The sequence below is a fragment of the Emydura macquarii genome, unplaced genomic scaffold (genome assembly GCF_026122565.2).
Source record: "Emydura macquarii macquarii isolate MOO-44397 ecotype Brisbane River unplaced genomic scaffold, CSIRO-AGI_Emac_v2 contig_18, whole genome shotgun sequence".
NCBI lineage: Eukaryota > Metazoa > Chordata > Testudines > Chelidae > Emydura > Emydura macquarii.
In genome coordinates, this window is record NW_027130155.1 from 9,421,701 (window position 1) to 9,437,763 (window position 16,063).

General features: G+C 39.4%; 1 protein-coding gene across 2 annotated transcripts in view; it reads right to left on the reverse strand.

Annotated features, from left to right (window-relative positions):
- Positions 1 to 16,063, reverse strand: part of PLS1 (plastin 1) — a 77,243-nt gene that overhangs the window by 31,766 nt on the left and 29,414 nt on the right. For both annotated transcript variants that reach the window (XM_067540681.1, XM_067540599.1), the window contains exons 2-4: positions 7,941 to 8,047; positions 4,508 to 4,671; positions 1,293 to 1,422 (exon numbers count right to left, since the gene is read on the reverse strand). In XM_067540681.1, coding sequence (XP_067396782.1) covers positions 1,293 to 1,422; positions 4,508 to 4,671; positions 7,941 to 8,010 — 364 coding nt within the window. In that variant the 5' untranslated portion in view covers positions 8,011 to 8,047. The remainder of the gene's footprint in view (positions 1 to 1,292; positions 1,423 to 4,507; positions 4,672 to 7,940; positions 8,048 to 16,063) is intronic.

Below are 16,063 nucleotides of genomic sequence, written 5' to 3' on the forward strand. Positions count from 1 at the left end.
ATAATTGTACACATCAAGTAAACAGGTGCACAATTAATGCCAAATGTTGGGTCTGCATGCACTTATACATGTATATATATAAAACAGAGATCTCTTGGAACACTGAATCCTAGGTATCTGGAAGCCTCTGGTTTACATTGCCAGGATAGCAATATCCTGAAGAACTGACACTTATCAGAACAAGAGTAGTGCATTCAATAGTTTTGTTTTTTCTGCATTACATTTTCATTCCATGATCTAAAATGACACCAAAAAACAAATAGGTGCTGATGGGGCCCTCCTATTCCCAGGTAGAAAAGTATAGGTGCCTTGCTATCTGGATAGCTCCAGGATGGCTTGTTTTCTTATATATTCATACAGTCCTACTTTGACAATATATGGTCAGTGAATTATGTGGCAACTGGTGATAAATGAAGGCAAAATGTTGATAAACAGAAGGATATTGACAAATTGCAGGGAGTCCAGAGAATCAAAACAGAAATGACCAGGATGATAATAGTGAAAGACTAAAAGAATTGAAAAAATTGAGTATGTACAAAAAACTACTAAGCAGAGGACAGGATAACAGTCTATAAATATCGAGAGAGTGTAATCATCAAGCAGAGAGAGGAATTCTTCACCATAGGTGAAGAAAATTATAACTAAAAATAATAAGATTAAATTAAGAAAGAAAATGTAGGCTGAATACTGGGGAAAGCTTCCCAAGTATTAAATGTATAGGCTGTTCAAAAATCTCCCCAAGGGAAGTGGTTTAGGTGCCATTGTTTGGTTCATTTAGAACTAGATTGAACAAAGCATTAGAATTTAATATACTATAGAGAACAACCCCACATTGGCAGAGAGGCAGATTAGGTGATCTGCTAGGCTTTCTCCCATGTGAACTTTTTTCAAATTCTGGTTCTGCACCATGGAAATGAAAATGTGGGTTCCCTTATATACATCTCAACAGGAGTGTAAAAGAAAAAAACAACAATTCACAGAATGGATTAACAAACCAACCACAAACCATTACTATAAAACATGCTACAGAATTAAAAATAGAAAGCTTTTTTTCTTTCTTGTAATCAGAGTTCTCTTTTCACTTTCTGCTCTGGCAAAGAAGCTTGACTTACCTCTGGGAGCAGCACAGAACTATGACAAGCAAACTGAACAATACAATCTCTACAAAACAGAGTCCTGGCTCCTGCACTGCAGAAGTTCACCTTTTACTGGTTTGTTTTTGAGAGCAAATTTTTTTCCAGTTATGGTTTTTCTTCTTTTTTTTTTTCTAGTGTCAAGGACAAGTGTTTTACCTGAATAAGAGTGCTGTGTCCCCTCACTGGAAATTGATGAAGTTCCTCCAATCGCTGTAATACCCGGTTTTTTGTTTATTGATTTTCGGAATGATTTGCTAACATCTTTACTTTTCAATTCATGAATAACCTGGAATAGGACATAAAAGAGAGGATTTTATCAGTGATCATAACCTTAGTGTAACTATTAAACTATCAACTCACCTAACTACTGAAATATTGGTAATTATTTTGACTCTTTTTTTGAAGAATACCATATTGATTTAGTAAAATACAAACCCTTCCAGGAGATTAAGATACTCTAAGACACTGTTATGGAAGTCTGCTGGCTTAGCGAATAGCTAAGGCTTTAGCCTTGCAAAGCCACATTATTTATCTCCAAATGCTAGATACACAGCCCACAAATCTTTTCACAGATACTTTTATGGTTTAAAAAAAACCCAACAGTTTAAATCAAACAAACGTATTTTGGGGAAAAGAGATTTTTAATATTTCCCTGCTCAGTTTGTCTTGCTTCGTACACTATGATGTTACATGTCACTTAGGGAGATACATGTTATTAGGGAGATAGTTGGTACATCTCTCCATGTACTAACAGTTGTAAAACACGAACACCAACATTAACGTTAAATTTATGACTAAACTTCCCACCAAAATAAGGAAACTGTCAGATAAAACTGATACTCTGTCCTGTATTTACCCCACTGTGCCTCAGTGTAGTAGGGATCTCAGACATGGTTATGAAGTTATGTGCTATGTGGGATACAATATCGACACAAAGTTTTGATGGTTCAGTTATGAACCTAAGTAAATTAGAATCTCCTGTAAAAATGCCAACAGTCCCTAGCAAATTGTAAGAAATTGCTTCTTTCATTCATATAAGCAGCTGCAATACTGTTGATTCAAAGCAAAAATTGCTTGTAAGAAAATAATCAGTCTGAAGCTGTTTGATTCTCTCAAATGAAGCACTTCAGCCACTGACCCATGTAAAAAATGATGCTCCCCCTGCAGATTAAATATAATTTTAAAAATGAACACTTCTAAATATGGCAGAGTGATTCAGTGCAATAGTACAGGCATCTTGCATCACAAACAGGATTCAAAGGCTGGAATTTATAACAATCTGATTTTGTTCAGAGAAAGGGCTGAATTGAAGGTGAGGGGCAGAGACTGCTTCCTTTGGGGAGGTAGAAAAGGGGACTCATCAGAACTAGCTCTGAGTTCTCACACCTTGCCCAAATTTAAGCCAGTACAGGGGAGAAAGAAAATTTGAAATATTATCTCATCTTATGAAAGATCCCAGCAGACTATATGTAGGGATACTTCATCCACCACTGAAACAGCCAACTCCAGGATGAAAAGCTGCATTGTTATGTGAACACATCAATCTCTATTACTGGAAGCAAAGAATATTTATCTAATTGAAACTACAGAGAGAATTTAGAATCAGAATGTGATTACCCATGTTGGAATTTGGCCAGGATACCAAGTTAATACCCCTACTCTTATGAATAGTACCACAGGATCTTAAATGACTTAGTGATCAGCAGGGCCGGATTTACACCTTACGCTCCCGTAGGCACAGCATCTTCAGCACCTCCCTGGCCTACACCTGACCTTTGTGTTTTCCCTGTAAGGAGGTTAACGGGGGCTGGGCCAGCTCCACGTGGAGTGGGGGGAAGGCAACTGGCTCGGCCTGCTCCTGATGGGGGGGAATATGCTCATCTTTGGGCTCCAGCCTGGCCAGGGGGCAGGACCTCAGGGGGAAGAGGAGGAAAAGAGCAGCGGGGCCCTGGAAGAGAAGAGGAGGAGCAGGGGACAGTGACAGAGTTCCAATACTTGTCAGGGCCACCCAAATTGTCTGGGGCCCCTGGGCACAGGCCCCATTCGCCCATGCAGTAATCTGCCACTGTTTAGGCCCCCTTAGAACACCAGCACTCCAAGTCACATGCCTACCATGCCTAACTGGAAATCCAGCCCTGGTGATCGGGACCTCAGTTTTACATATTTTCTGAAAGACAGCAACTCCAATAATATGGTACTTCTTTGTACTGTTCTGGAGCATTCCCTGGGGTATGGATTTTCTTATACTCCGTTCCCAAAACTGGAACCCAAAGACCACAATGAAAGCTAGAGAAAACACTTGGTCATGCAGTGTAAAAATTGTATGCTATTTAAAATGTTATTTATTTATATTGCAGTAGTGCTTAGGCATCTCAGTCATGATCAAGAAGACCCCACTGCACTGGGCACTGCAGAAACATCATACAGAAAGATAGTCCCTGCCCCAAAGATTTTATAATCTAAATATAAGACAAAAAATGACAGGTGGGTACTGGCAGACAGGGAGCACAAGAAAATAGACAATACTTGTGAGCATGATGTAGGCTGTGGTACCAGCATACCAGCTGCTTCTTTGTTGTTATTTGTTAAAATAGTTATTTGTTCCCTTACAAAAAGGGTAGATGGAGACAGCAATTTTCCAGCATTATGCTAAAAACAGTTATTGAATTGAGGAAAAAATAGATATAAATGATTTTAGTATCCTTAAAAAGCTTAATAATAATATTGCTGCATAATAGTCAATCAGCTATAATGCTATTATAACTATCTTCCCATTCAGACATCAGTGAAGGTTTATAATGACTAAATATGCCACCCTCAAAATATTCTCCAGTGATTTAATTTTGCTACCTTACCCCATCATCTTAGATATTCTGGGCACTTTGGAGAGTTCCATCTCTTATTAGGCAAGATAATTGATTCTTCAAAGTTTATACAATACTTTGAATATGTAATATGCTAGAGAAGAATGAACGCTGGGATTTTCAAAGGAGCCCAAGAGAGTGAAGCTCCCATTGAATTTCAGGCTACACACTGTAATTCTCAAATTTTCTAGTGTCCTTTCAATAGTTGTGGTCCTTCCAGAACACTGAATACCAATGAGCAAATACTGGAGGAATGGCTTTCCTATACCCTTGAATAAATATTATGAACTGGTCATTTCCTACCCACATCCCTGGAGCATAATTAAATTGCAAGTCTAGTGCATACACAGAACCTGTGTTTTCTGTAAGGCAAACCCACACCATGTCACACAATATGCTCTTTATAATACAGTTTCATAATTATCTCATACTGCATGTATAGCCTTCTGGTACCAAACCCTAATAATTCTAGGTTAAAGGGTAGCCTGAAAGGACTGTCTTACTTACCGATACAAATTCTTCAAAGTCGATTTTCCCATCTTTGTTGCTATCTGTTACTGCTATAATTTTTTCTACAATCTCTCGCACTTTGTAGCCAGGCAAGGGAAGGCTTGCTTCTTTAAAAAGATCTTGAAGCTCATAATCACTGACATACCCACTATTGTCAATATCTGTAAAACAAAAACATAGTTTTTATTATTATTTTATTGTTTTTTGCTATAACACAAGTACCAGGCAACAATCAAGGGGAAGGAACATTTTAGCAGAGTTGATGGTCTAAAATGATCAGAAAGTGAGACACTACATCACAATCTAGCAGTACAACTTTTCTTTCTGAGAATGCACTAGTACATGCCAGTAATCACAAAGGAATACACATGGGTTAGATCCCCAGCTGGTATAAATCACCATATGGTGAAATCAATAGAGCTATTCTGATTTACACCAACTGAAGATCTGGCCCATATAGTTAAGTTATTGTTTGTATTGTGGTAGCACCTAGAGGCCAGGGCCCCATTGTGTTATATACATCTTAGGCACCTTCTTAAATTTTTAAGGTAAAGGCACACCAAAGTCACAAGCTCTTGCTAATGGCAAAACTTTGGATTCTGGCCAGTTTAATTTATATCCTGAGAATATGCCAAAATCCTCTATTAGCTTCCAAATAAAGTGGATGGTCTGTTATTAATTCTCATCTTACTTACATGATGTTGTTTGCATACTGTAATAGTTTATGGCCTAAATTCAGACCTGATGCAAGCAGTTTGAAAGAAGTAGCAACTATTTGCACTAGGGCTGAGTTTGGAGCTCTGCATTTTGTCTCTTGCCCCAATATCTGTTGTTTATTTCTAATGATAGTGGTGAGACTGGCCTCTGAAGAATAAATCCAATCTGGCCCCTGTCGCTTATATTAAAGATGACCTTGTTTAACTTGTTACCTAGTTCTGTTGTGAGGGATCTGTATTGCTGCATCCTCTTGTCCTTCTGCTCCAGTGAATAATATTATGTGTTGGGAGTTCTTTTGAATATGCTATATCAAAGTACTGGAAGTTTTTCTATGCAATGAAGGGTCTGAAATGTTTTCTCTAGGCAATAGAGTATATTTTATCATTTAAACCGACCACATTGTTACATAAGCAAAATTTATACATTGCTAGTGGCAGCACTTTCCTGACATGCAGCAAATTGTTTTGCTGTTGGGCATTGTTCCCTCAATGCATTATTTATTCAAAATATCAATTAATAAATATGGCATGGTTTTAAGTTTCATAGGTCCAGGGTTCGTGCGCTAAACTCCATGGAAAGAATCTTAATCTTTTTAGTTTGCTAAGTGCTAGCTTAGCAATTTTATTATGTATCCTGTCAAAATGTCCTTGTAGAGTAAGCTGAATGCAGAGAGGGAACTCCTTTCTCCTGGATGAAGTGAAAGACTTCTTAGTAGAGGCTTTCTCTACAACAGCATGGTGAGGGAGCTCGGATAAATCAAGGGACATGATTACTGGGCCTGTCATTAAATGTATCCATTAGCCAAAACTGATACAAAACAAAAAAGACAACAAAAAATATAAATTATAAATTTAAAATTACCATCTGTAACATACAGCATAACATAACATAACATACACATGCAAAAACATTTGTAACTACCTTAATATTAAACTGTAAAATCAAATGAATCAATACTTTACAACTAATGGAGGGAACAACACTGACAAAGCAGGGAAGGAAAATCATGGGGAAAAGAAGTTGGGAAATTGTCAAAGGAGAGGAAGAAGGAGAAAGGGGTGGAAAGAAGGTCTGGACTGGCAACTTGGCTCTTGGGTGTTCCTTAGTCAACTGTTTCTAAAAATGGAGCCCTTCAAACTTGTGGGGTTCATTCCTGGCCCCTGGGTTTGGACATATTTGTTGTATTCTGTGGATTGATTTACTTTTCCACCTCTATAAAATCATTTGCTTTGTGATCATGGCTGTTCTCAGAAATCACGGAAGCTGAGCTGATGAGAGGCCCAAATTCATAGGTAAATATCCCAATATATAGTTCTCAACTGATGTTTGGTTGCTAAATCCCCAAATCATTTTCATGCTAGTGTCAACTTTTTTCCACTTTATTTTCTTTCTTTATTTTGGATTCTGGGCCTGGGTTAGCTTAAAGTTAGTAGGGAAGGATCTATCTATTATTGGCTCTAAAACAGTGGTTCTTAACCTTTCCAAACTACTGTACCCCTGAAGCCTGAGTCCCACCCCCACGGGGCTGAGGCATGTAACTTAGTTTCATGGCGACCCTGTGGCTCCAGGCAATTGCCTTTCTTGCCACCCCCAATACCAGCTCTGCACTTGCGACCCCTCTAAACCCCCAGGTTAAGAAACACTGCTCTAGAACCTTATTAAAGTTGTTTGCAATTATGTTGGGGATGTATATATCTCTTTGCAGCACAGCAACAATTCATGAAAAGTCTCAGGCTCATCCATATATATTAGACAGGATTGTTTCAAATCCATTTAAAGTGACTCTGTATAAGAGATACCTACCCTGAGTATCCAAACTGTGGAATAATATTGAATAGGAAGAACAGAAAACAAAGTGAAACAGACACACTTAAATGTTCACAAGGGGATATTGCAGTGCGGAGGTAAGGGTCAGCTAGTATAGAACAAAATGATGGCTACACTAGAGAACTTACAGCAGCGCAGCTGCACTGATGCAGCTGCTCTGCTGTAGCATTGCAAGTGCAGATTCACTAAGCCAACCAGAAAGAGCTATCTCGCCGACAAAGCGCTGTCCACCCCAGTGCTTAGGTCGGTGTAACATACATTGCTTGGATGGTGGCTTATATCAACCTAAGCTGTAATGTAGCCATAGGCTTAGGCTTTACCTGTAGAGACGCTGCTAAACATATGAAATTATACTGAGTTATTTATTAGCATGACTTATTCTCTGCAAAGACAAGATCAAGGATCACAAAGTTCAGCTTAGTTAGAAATGTAAATCAGATTTAACTAGGTGCAAGAGAAATAGTTATTAATTCACTAAAACCTGTAACCAAGTGAAAAAGGAAATTGTCAGGAAGGAAAAAGGAAATTGATTTTAGGCCTAATACTAATATACTAAAACCTAATACTAAAATAAAAGTTTTCAAGAGGCATCTTTAGATCAATCATAATAGAATTTTATTTGCATTTAAACATTCCCCATTGTGTTTAAAACCTTAACATTACAGCAAAGTGCTAGTGCTAAAAAAAAAAAAAATAGAGCATGAAAATTCTTTTATTTTCTTATCTTCTTAGGTGTAATTAGCAACACAAGTGAGGAAATGTGATTTTTTAAAAAATATGATGTTTAATGTTACATGACCTCTGTAAGATATCATTTTTAAATAAACTGTATAGCTTCATATTGTTCATGGCATGATGATTATTTTCTTACATCTAGAAAACATACCTATTTTATTGAATGCTTCTCTGAGTTCTTCCAGCTCTTCACGAGAGATAGTGGTTACGTTGTTTTCCATCTTCTGACAGACAGCAATTGTCTTCAATTCCTTATACCTAGCAATAATAATTGGATAATGTTATAATGAACCATCAATTACAAATAGGCATTTACTTAAGTCACGGAACCTTATAACTAGGCATAAAAGGTACTGTATCCTCAAAGTAATCTCTCAGGATTGCCCCACCTATAGTGCTCTGAATAGAACTTTTGAGAATATCAAACATTTAGCACTTTTCTCTGTTGTAACAATGACTAAGAATTTACAATAGCAACACCTATTTCCACACACCCTGCATTTTCATTCTGCATAGTACAAACATTTACCTATAATCTGCATGCTTTTCATTGAGCAACTTTTCATTATGAAATAGGCATCTCAAATTTCAGAAATCACAGGCTACAGATAATTCATTTCCAAGTGCAACAGATTATCAATGTATATCAATGATTGGCAGTATGGGCTCAATCCTGCAAGGTGCTGAGCACTCTGACCTTGCTCCAAAAAGCACTTAACTTCAATGAGATATCTCATATCCTTAAAGTTAAGCACATTCTTATGTGCTTTGTTGCAGTTAGGGCCAGCATGCTCAGCATTCACATGATCAAGCCCTATAAAATGGGTTATGATGGATAGACTGTGGGAAAACAAATCTTAATCCAGATAATCCCCCCATATCCATGCACATGGGGACCTTCTGCATTCAGCTTTTCCCTTCCTGCATGGAGGAAGGTGTGTGTTGGCCTCTTCCATAAGCACCATTCCTCTCCCGCTCCAGACCCCATTAAAGGAGCTTGGTGTGGTCTGGAGTTCACACTAAAGAAGGGGGGCGGATTGGGCAGTTGTGGGGCAGGCCCTTTGGAGATCCCCTGGACAGACAATTCAGTGTGGAACTGCATTTTTTTCCTTCTCCCCCCACAACATTCCAGGGGTAGCTGCCAACATGGGGAGTTCCTGGTAGCCTGACTCCAATCAAGCTGCCTACCAGGTACCATGGGGTTTGCCATAAATCTGGGCAGCTAAACAGGCCCTGGTGTCCTGAGGATACCTAGGGATTGGGGTGGGGCTCATAGCCAAATTCCATGGGAGACCAAACACCATTCTCACAGGGAAGTACCGATAAACTCCATGAGGGATCTTCACTGAAAATTCCTTCCATTGAGCCCTCTCCCTTGGATTTTAACATGAAAAGGGATAATTTAGACCCTTGTTATTATGGCTACATTTTCAAAGGGGCCTCATCCTCTTCTCTCAATATGCAAGCCTATATCTGTACCCACAATTGTGCATCATACAAGCTCTATTTGTGCACACAAATTCAGGCCATTGGACTATCCATCTTCTTGTTAGCTGTCCCTACAACCCCAGCACAAGACTCACAAGCGTCCCTACAGCTAAGTATTGAATCTTCATGTTTATTTAAAAAAAAGAGAGAAAATGACAGATTTGTATCTTGGTCAAGCTTGTCCAGTACATCAAGGCTGCAATGCACTAAGGGTCGAATCCAAGTTTTATTTAGGTCACTAGCAATCTTCCCATTAATTTCAGTGGGACCAGGATTTGCTCAGAATAGTCAAATTCAGAGTTGCTATAAGCAAGTGCATCTCCATTGCAGGTGCAGAAAAATAATAATTAATGTCTTAACCTGTACTCTTTACTCAGAACTGCAATGTGATTAGTCCAGTGGATAGGACACTGGAATGAGAGTCAGGAGACATGGGTTCTCTGTCCCGCTCTACCACTGAATTACTGTGTGTCCTTGGGCAAGTCAGTTCACAACTGGATGGCTCTATTTTCCCCTCCTAGTTATCTGTCTTATCTATTTAGGCTGTAAGCTCTTCAGGATAGCAACTGCCTGTTTACTGTGAGTCTGTACAGTGCTTAGCACAATGGGGGTTAGGTGTTACTGTAATATAAATAATAATGAAGACAAACCCCCTGGTATAAAGGAATCAGAATTTGGTTTATAGAAAACATTCTTATCAATCTAAAATCTTTGTTTTGGCAATAAACACCCCAACTAGATCCTGCTCACTTTACTTGAAGAGTATTTCCATTGCCTTCACTGGAGTAAGATGGGATTTGGCCCCATGTGGACAGTGATTTAAATCTCTTTCCTAGCTGTCACTAGATCTCAGTTAAGAACTAGATAAAAAAGATCCTAGCCATTTAAATGTTATTCTCCGCAACTGCATTTTGCAAAGGTCAATTGCAATGTATAAACTCACTCTCTCTCTTTCCAGCCTCCCCTGTCCCTCTCCCCCAACCCATATGCAGGCCTTTCAGAAGTGCAGAGGAAGAGTAGCCTAGTTAGCTGCCTGAAGTAATAAATATATAAAACTGGCATTAAACTGAACAGTGGAAAACTGCAAAATATAGATACATTTTAAAAAACTAACCTTCACATTCAAGTGCCAAGGGAAACTAAATAGCTAGTGAAGTGGCAAGAATGGTCTAGATAGTCCTTTCAAGAGCAGGATCAGAGGACCATCAAAGCCAAGATTAAATATTTAGCAAGCCAGATGAAGAGAACAGCAACATCTCTACATCACTAGATTAACGAGTAGTCAAATCTCAACAAAAATAATTTTCACATAATCACTATTGGCTTCATTCTGTGTCTTTTGTTCATAATTTGTGTTCTATTTCAGATTAATTGTATTCTCTGATTCCTGGTATGTAGGTTACAGGAGTAACTAAAAATAGAAACCAATGTCCTTGAATGAAATAGATAAATTAGATCAACAAGTTTTCTTTCAAGAAGCAACCTAAAATACAATATTATAGAATTACAGATAAGCATGCTGATCAGTGAAATGCCAAAATGATTTAACTAAATTTCTGGGGTGCAGAAATTGGCTGTTCTTAGCAATCAAAATACCATTTTTAAAATGTGCCAGATTTTCCTATTATAAACAGCTCCAGTAATGGCATCCATCTAACCAATTAATAACTTACGCCTGCCATAATATGCAGGTTCTTTAGCCCCCAAAATTAGCCTTAAAAAATTCACAAGGTTCTTTTACACTAATATTTGCACTTGCTCATTAATCAGGTTTGATTTCTTCACATATTTTATGTTTTGTTTCTTTCATTTTGAAGTCTTCAAGGCAGTTCTCTCTTTGGTGTGTTTAGCACAGATTTGTTATGAATAAAATATTAATGGAAATTCACTCTTGTGAGAACATCAGTTATGGCCTGACCCCAAAGCTCATTAAGTCCATGGAAGTCTTTCAGTTGACTTCAATTAGCTTGACGCAGACCCCTTAGTCAGTCTAGCCAGTTAAATATAGTGTGAGTTGGAGTCCCCTATGTGCATCCTTGAAATAGGTCTTACTTTTTACTTTATTTCTCTGTAAATAAAGAATCAAGAGAGATTTCTGAGAAGTTATGCTATTGGAAATAACCTCTGACTCTCTGTAACATAGAGCTGTTTAAACCTTTATTTTACCTGATCCAAAAGTTTTTAAGTATTTATTAGTCTAGTATCTCATATAAAAAAGATTCCAAGCAACTGATGGCCAAATCAGATGCCTTTTGTAGTACTTGAAGCCAGTAAAAATACTGGACTTAATTTCAAACATAGGTCCAGATCTGAACACCTCACACTCCTGGAAAGTTCAGATCCACGTCTGAACTCTGCAGCAGGTTCTTACCTATTATAGTCTAAGCCAAAATCTCAATCCCATTGTCGCAATTCTGGAGAAATTTGAATCCAGTTCTGAATTTTATCCATTTCCACTGGGGAACGCAATAGTCCCCTCAGAGCTGTTTGTGTGGAAGGAGGAGATGGATTTGGGAGCCCAGTCATAGCCAGTTCTAATATCAAAACTCCTGATCTAATAGGGCTTTCAAAACTAAGTCTGGAAACGTGCATGAGTGTTCTGTCATGAGATGAGTGCACTTTTCATTGATAGACAGCAGTCCATTTGATGGTTGTTGCTTTAGTGCTGTGGCTGCAAACTATTTAATCCTCTTCGATTGGCATAATGTACCTCCACAATCAAGCCCCTCCTAAAGACTCACTTCTCCTGCAAACCCCACAGTAATTAACAGTCACTTTGGGTTTGTCATGTCTCTGGATGGTACTGGGCCTGATTCATAGCTGTCCTGTGGCCATTTTGCACCAGTTAGACTGATTCAAAGGAGCTATAGGGGCGGAGTAAGCCCCCTAGGAATACCTCTAATATGAGGTGACCAAGGCCAGGCAAAGACATGCCTCTGCAGGAGCCTCCACCAAGATTCAGAGAGGAAAAGGGTGGGAAGAGGCATGGCCAGTGTGACTCTGCACCTCTGCTATGGACTATGTAGGATGTTGCAACTGGAGTACAAGTTAGAGCTGCTCTGCCTGTGTTCCTATAGCTTCTGCCAGGGGCTGCACGAGCTCCTGCAGCTCCAGAATAGTGGAGGCACATATTGCCTACTCTTTGTCCTTGCACCAGCTCTAGTGCCAGTACTGGGAAGCATGTGTCCTTCTGCCTTATCCTGGCCTTTATACTCAGTAGGTAATGGACCTGGCCAAAAGTTCTACTGCCTGTACCTTGTACCCAGAGTGCGACTTGAGTGCACAGGGAGAGGCCCCTCAGAGGTACTTCCAGGATCTGTCCCTATATATATGTTACTAGGTTGAGAGAGAGTGCTGGTGGTGCCTCTGTGTTGTTCCTTTGGAGTGTCCTTGGCTGAGTGACAGCTGAGGATACAGTCAGAAGGCCAAACAGCACCTCCTGTTCTCTTTTCCACCCACCATTGAATCTGTCAGAAAAAAATAGAGCAGTGAATTGGCAAGAGGGCCCAATAGATTCCCCTCTTCCTGCAGGCAATTGGCAATTTGCTTTTTCCAGCTCTGCCCTTGCCTGTGTTTCAAATTCATCTGCCTCCTTTTCAAGCAGCAGCTGCCTTTGAAACTATAATAGACATGACAAATGCTGCCTGCAGAGCCCATTTTCTTTTGTTACTGTTCTTTTTGTCTGCTGTTAAAGACACACCTCTCCTAGGCCAGGTGCAAATATCCAATCTTCCTCATTATAGCTCTGCATTCTCCTTACAATTCTTATTCCAAATCAGAGGCAGGCTAACATAATTCTCTAAATAACTGCTCTGCAGAAAAATAACAGCTTCTAAATTAAGTATTGAATATTTTGTTATTGATATTTACAAAAGGCACAGAGGGGCTTCTGTATCTCTATTTTGTCGCTTTTAGACAGAGACTGTTGCATGGTTTAATACAAAATTAATGTACTTTAACCTTTGGCATCTGTGTTTCAGTTTACTTAGTATTCTTTAAATGAATGTGCTGAGCACAGGTCAGTCTTCGTGAAATTACTTCTCCTGAGTCAGAAGAAAAAACGATCCCTGTTAAGCTCAGGTCTGATTCAACTAGAGATTTTATGCTTTCCTTAAAAAGATAGTTTCTCCTAGCCAACAGTGAGATCAGTACAAAACCAATATTTGGAGGGATTTTACACTGATTTTGAGTACAACTTGTGCTGTTGGGAGCGAGGCAAACTAAATGTTAGTATTTAATATATATATTAAAGCTCTAGGGCAGTGTTTCTCAATTGGTGTTCCGCGGAACCCGGAACATTGTTAGGGGTCCGTGAGAAAGTGACATCGTGCCGCCGAGAGCAGCTGTTCTCCGCGCTGCTGAAAAAGGGAAGATGTCCCGGATTTTTCGGCAGAGGGTATCAAGTCTGAGTGTAATTTCCCCACGGACCCTAAAGGGTTCCGCGGGGAAGTTTAATTGAGAAACGCTGCTCTAGGGTGAAATCCTGGCCCCATTTAAGTCAGAGAGTATTGCCATTATCTTCAGTGGAGCCAGGGTTTGACCCCTGATGAGGATCAGAACTAGGCATTGTCCTACAGGAAGACAAGGTCAATGCAACAAAACCTTACAATCTAATTGAAAGGTGACCTGCAAAAGAAAAAAAGAGGGAAGTTTGTACCCTGTTTCGCTTTTATGTAGTGTGCAAATAAGGATTTTTTGTTTCAAAGAATGTTGCATTTTACATGAAAAACTTAGTTCCTATGTAGCCTGGAAGACTCTATGGGTACGTTTACACTGCAAAAAAAACCAAAACCCTTCAGCAGCAAGTCTTTGAGTCTAAATCAACTGACTCAGGCTCATGCTATGGGGCTAAAAGTAGTAGTGTAGGTGTTCAGGCTCAAGACCTTCCCCACTCAACAGATTTTAAAGCCTGGGCCTGAACATCTAACTCTAGTGTTTTTAGCCCCACAGCCTGAGCCCAAGTCAGTTGACCCAGGCTCTGAGACTTGCCGTAGTGGATTTTTTTTTGCAGTGTAAACATACCTTCAATAACTGAAGAGCTAGTGAAACAGTGACACAAGCGCCAAGAAAGTAAAAGTTGAGCAATCAAGAGAAGAAAAGATTTTGTTTAATGTTTAAAACTCTGTTTTGATTTTGTTAATGTCTACTTAACTTCAATTAAGTCTGTGTGAAAGATTCAGCACCTGTGTTCCTTAATGTAAGGGGTCAGAGCTAACAGTGCAGGAGCAGTGGAACTGGGGGAGCTGTGGGGGTTAGTGCCCCCACAATGGAAATACTGTGGGAGCCAATTTCTGTTTCCACCTCCACGTATCATTCTTCAGTGAGTTATTTCATGCGCTCAGACCTGAGGGGGCTCCTCAGCTGCTGCGGGGGAGACAAGTGCAGGACCGAGAGAGGCTGGAGTGGCCGATACAGTGCCGGGGAGCAGGTAGGAAGTGGGGTGATTGGGCTGAGCCTCAGTAGCTCAACATGCTCCCCACACAGAGCACTCATCCCCTTCTCTCCCTTCTATTCCTGACACCCTAACTGTCCCATGCTCCCTATAGAGAGCCCTCACCCCAACTCTTTGCTCGCTAGGATTAATATGGTGCTTAGGATGTTCAGGTTTCTTTATGAACCTTTGCTCTCTCATTCAAAGCAAATTTCTGCTACCTCTGTAACAGTACACATCCCTGGGATCCTACAGGAGGCCCTACAGCACAACCAGAGAAGCCTGGACTTATTCCTGTACTTTCTATAATAAAAAAAAAAAGCAAAAAAAGCAAAAAAAAGAAAGAAAAACAAACAAAAATTTTTCAGGCCTTTTGTGTACATCATAAAAAAGCAAAAATGCCAAAACCTCCAACCACTTTGCAGAAGGATCCTGAGGTTACATTTGAAGGAGAAGAGGGTGGTGGCTTTACCCATTAATCTGCAGAGGGCATTTCACCATAATTCATGACGTGAGAGTAAACCTTACAAAATTCCTTTTAGCTGTTTAGTAGTGTTAAAAGAACAGACACCAGTTATTCTTTTTAGACAATGAGAATAGAACAGGAAATACTACTACATTGCAGCAGCTGGGGAAATGATAAACATAGTAAAAATGCATGGGAACTATGAGAAGAGTTAGGTAGTGGAACAAGTTACCAAGGAACTTATGGAATTCTTACTATTTTATACTGGAAAAGAGACAAGAGTGTGCTACCAGCAACTGCGTCACAGAGAGATAAGACAACAAGGCTCTTGCTCCAATGAGATTATAGACAAAGGTAGCTTGACTAGAACTATTCAAGGCTCGACATAATACTCAAGAGGAAAGAATGTTTTAAGTCAACTAAGTCAATTTTTTCACAATGCAGAACTAATTGCTGCAGAAGAGTCACTGGAAGGCCGTACCAACCAATAGGATTCTATAAATAGCAAAGTTCATTTTTAGCACTGTGAAATTTTCAGCTTCTTTGACACAAATGGAGGACAAAGGTCGCCAGCGAGTTTATGAACTTTGCTGATAACACTAAAATAGTTTCAGTTTTGAAAAATTATTGAAGACTGCAGAAATTCTAGATAGATTTAACACACTGGGGGAATTGGGCATCATAATGGCAGATATAATTTACATTGGAAATAATACACATAATAAAGGATTCCTTGAAATCTCATAACATATTTATAGACTAATGGGACCTCAGTACTGAGTCCGATGAAGAAAAAACATCAGAGTCCTTGAAGAATATGTCTGCCTAAAATGCAATTGCACTTAAAAGAACAAGTAAAATGCTTGGGTGCATTTAACAAGAGAGAAAA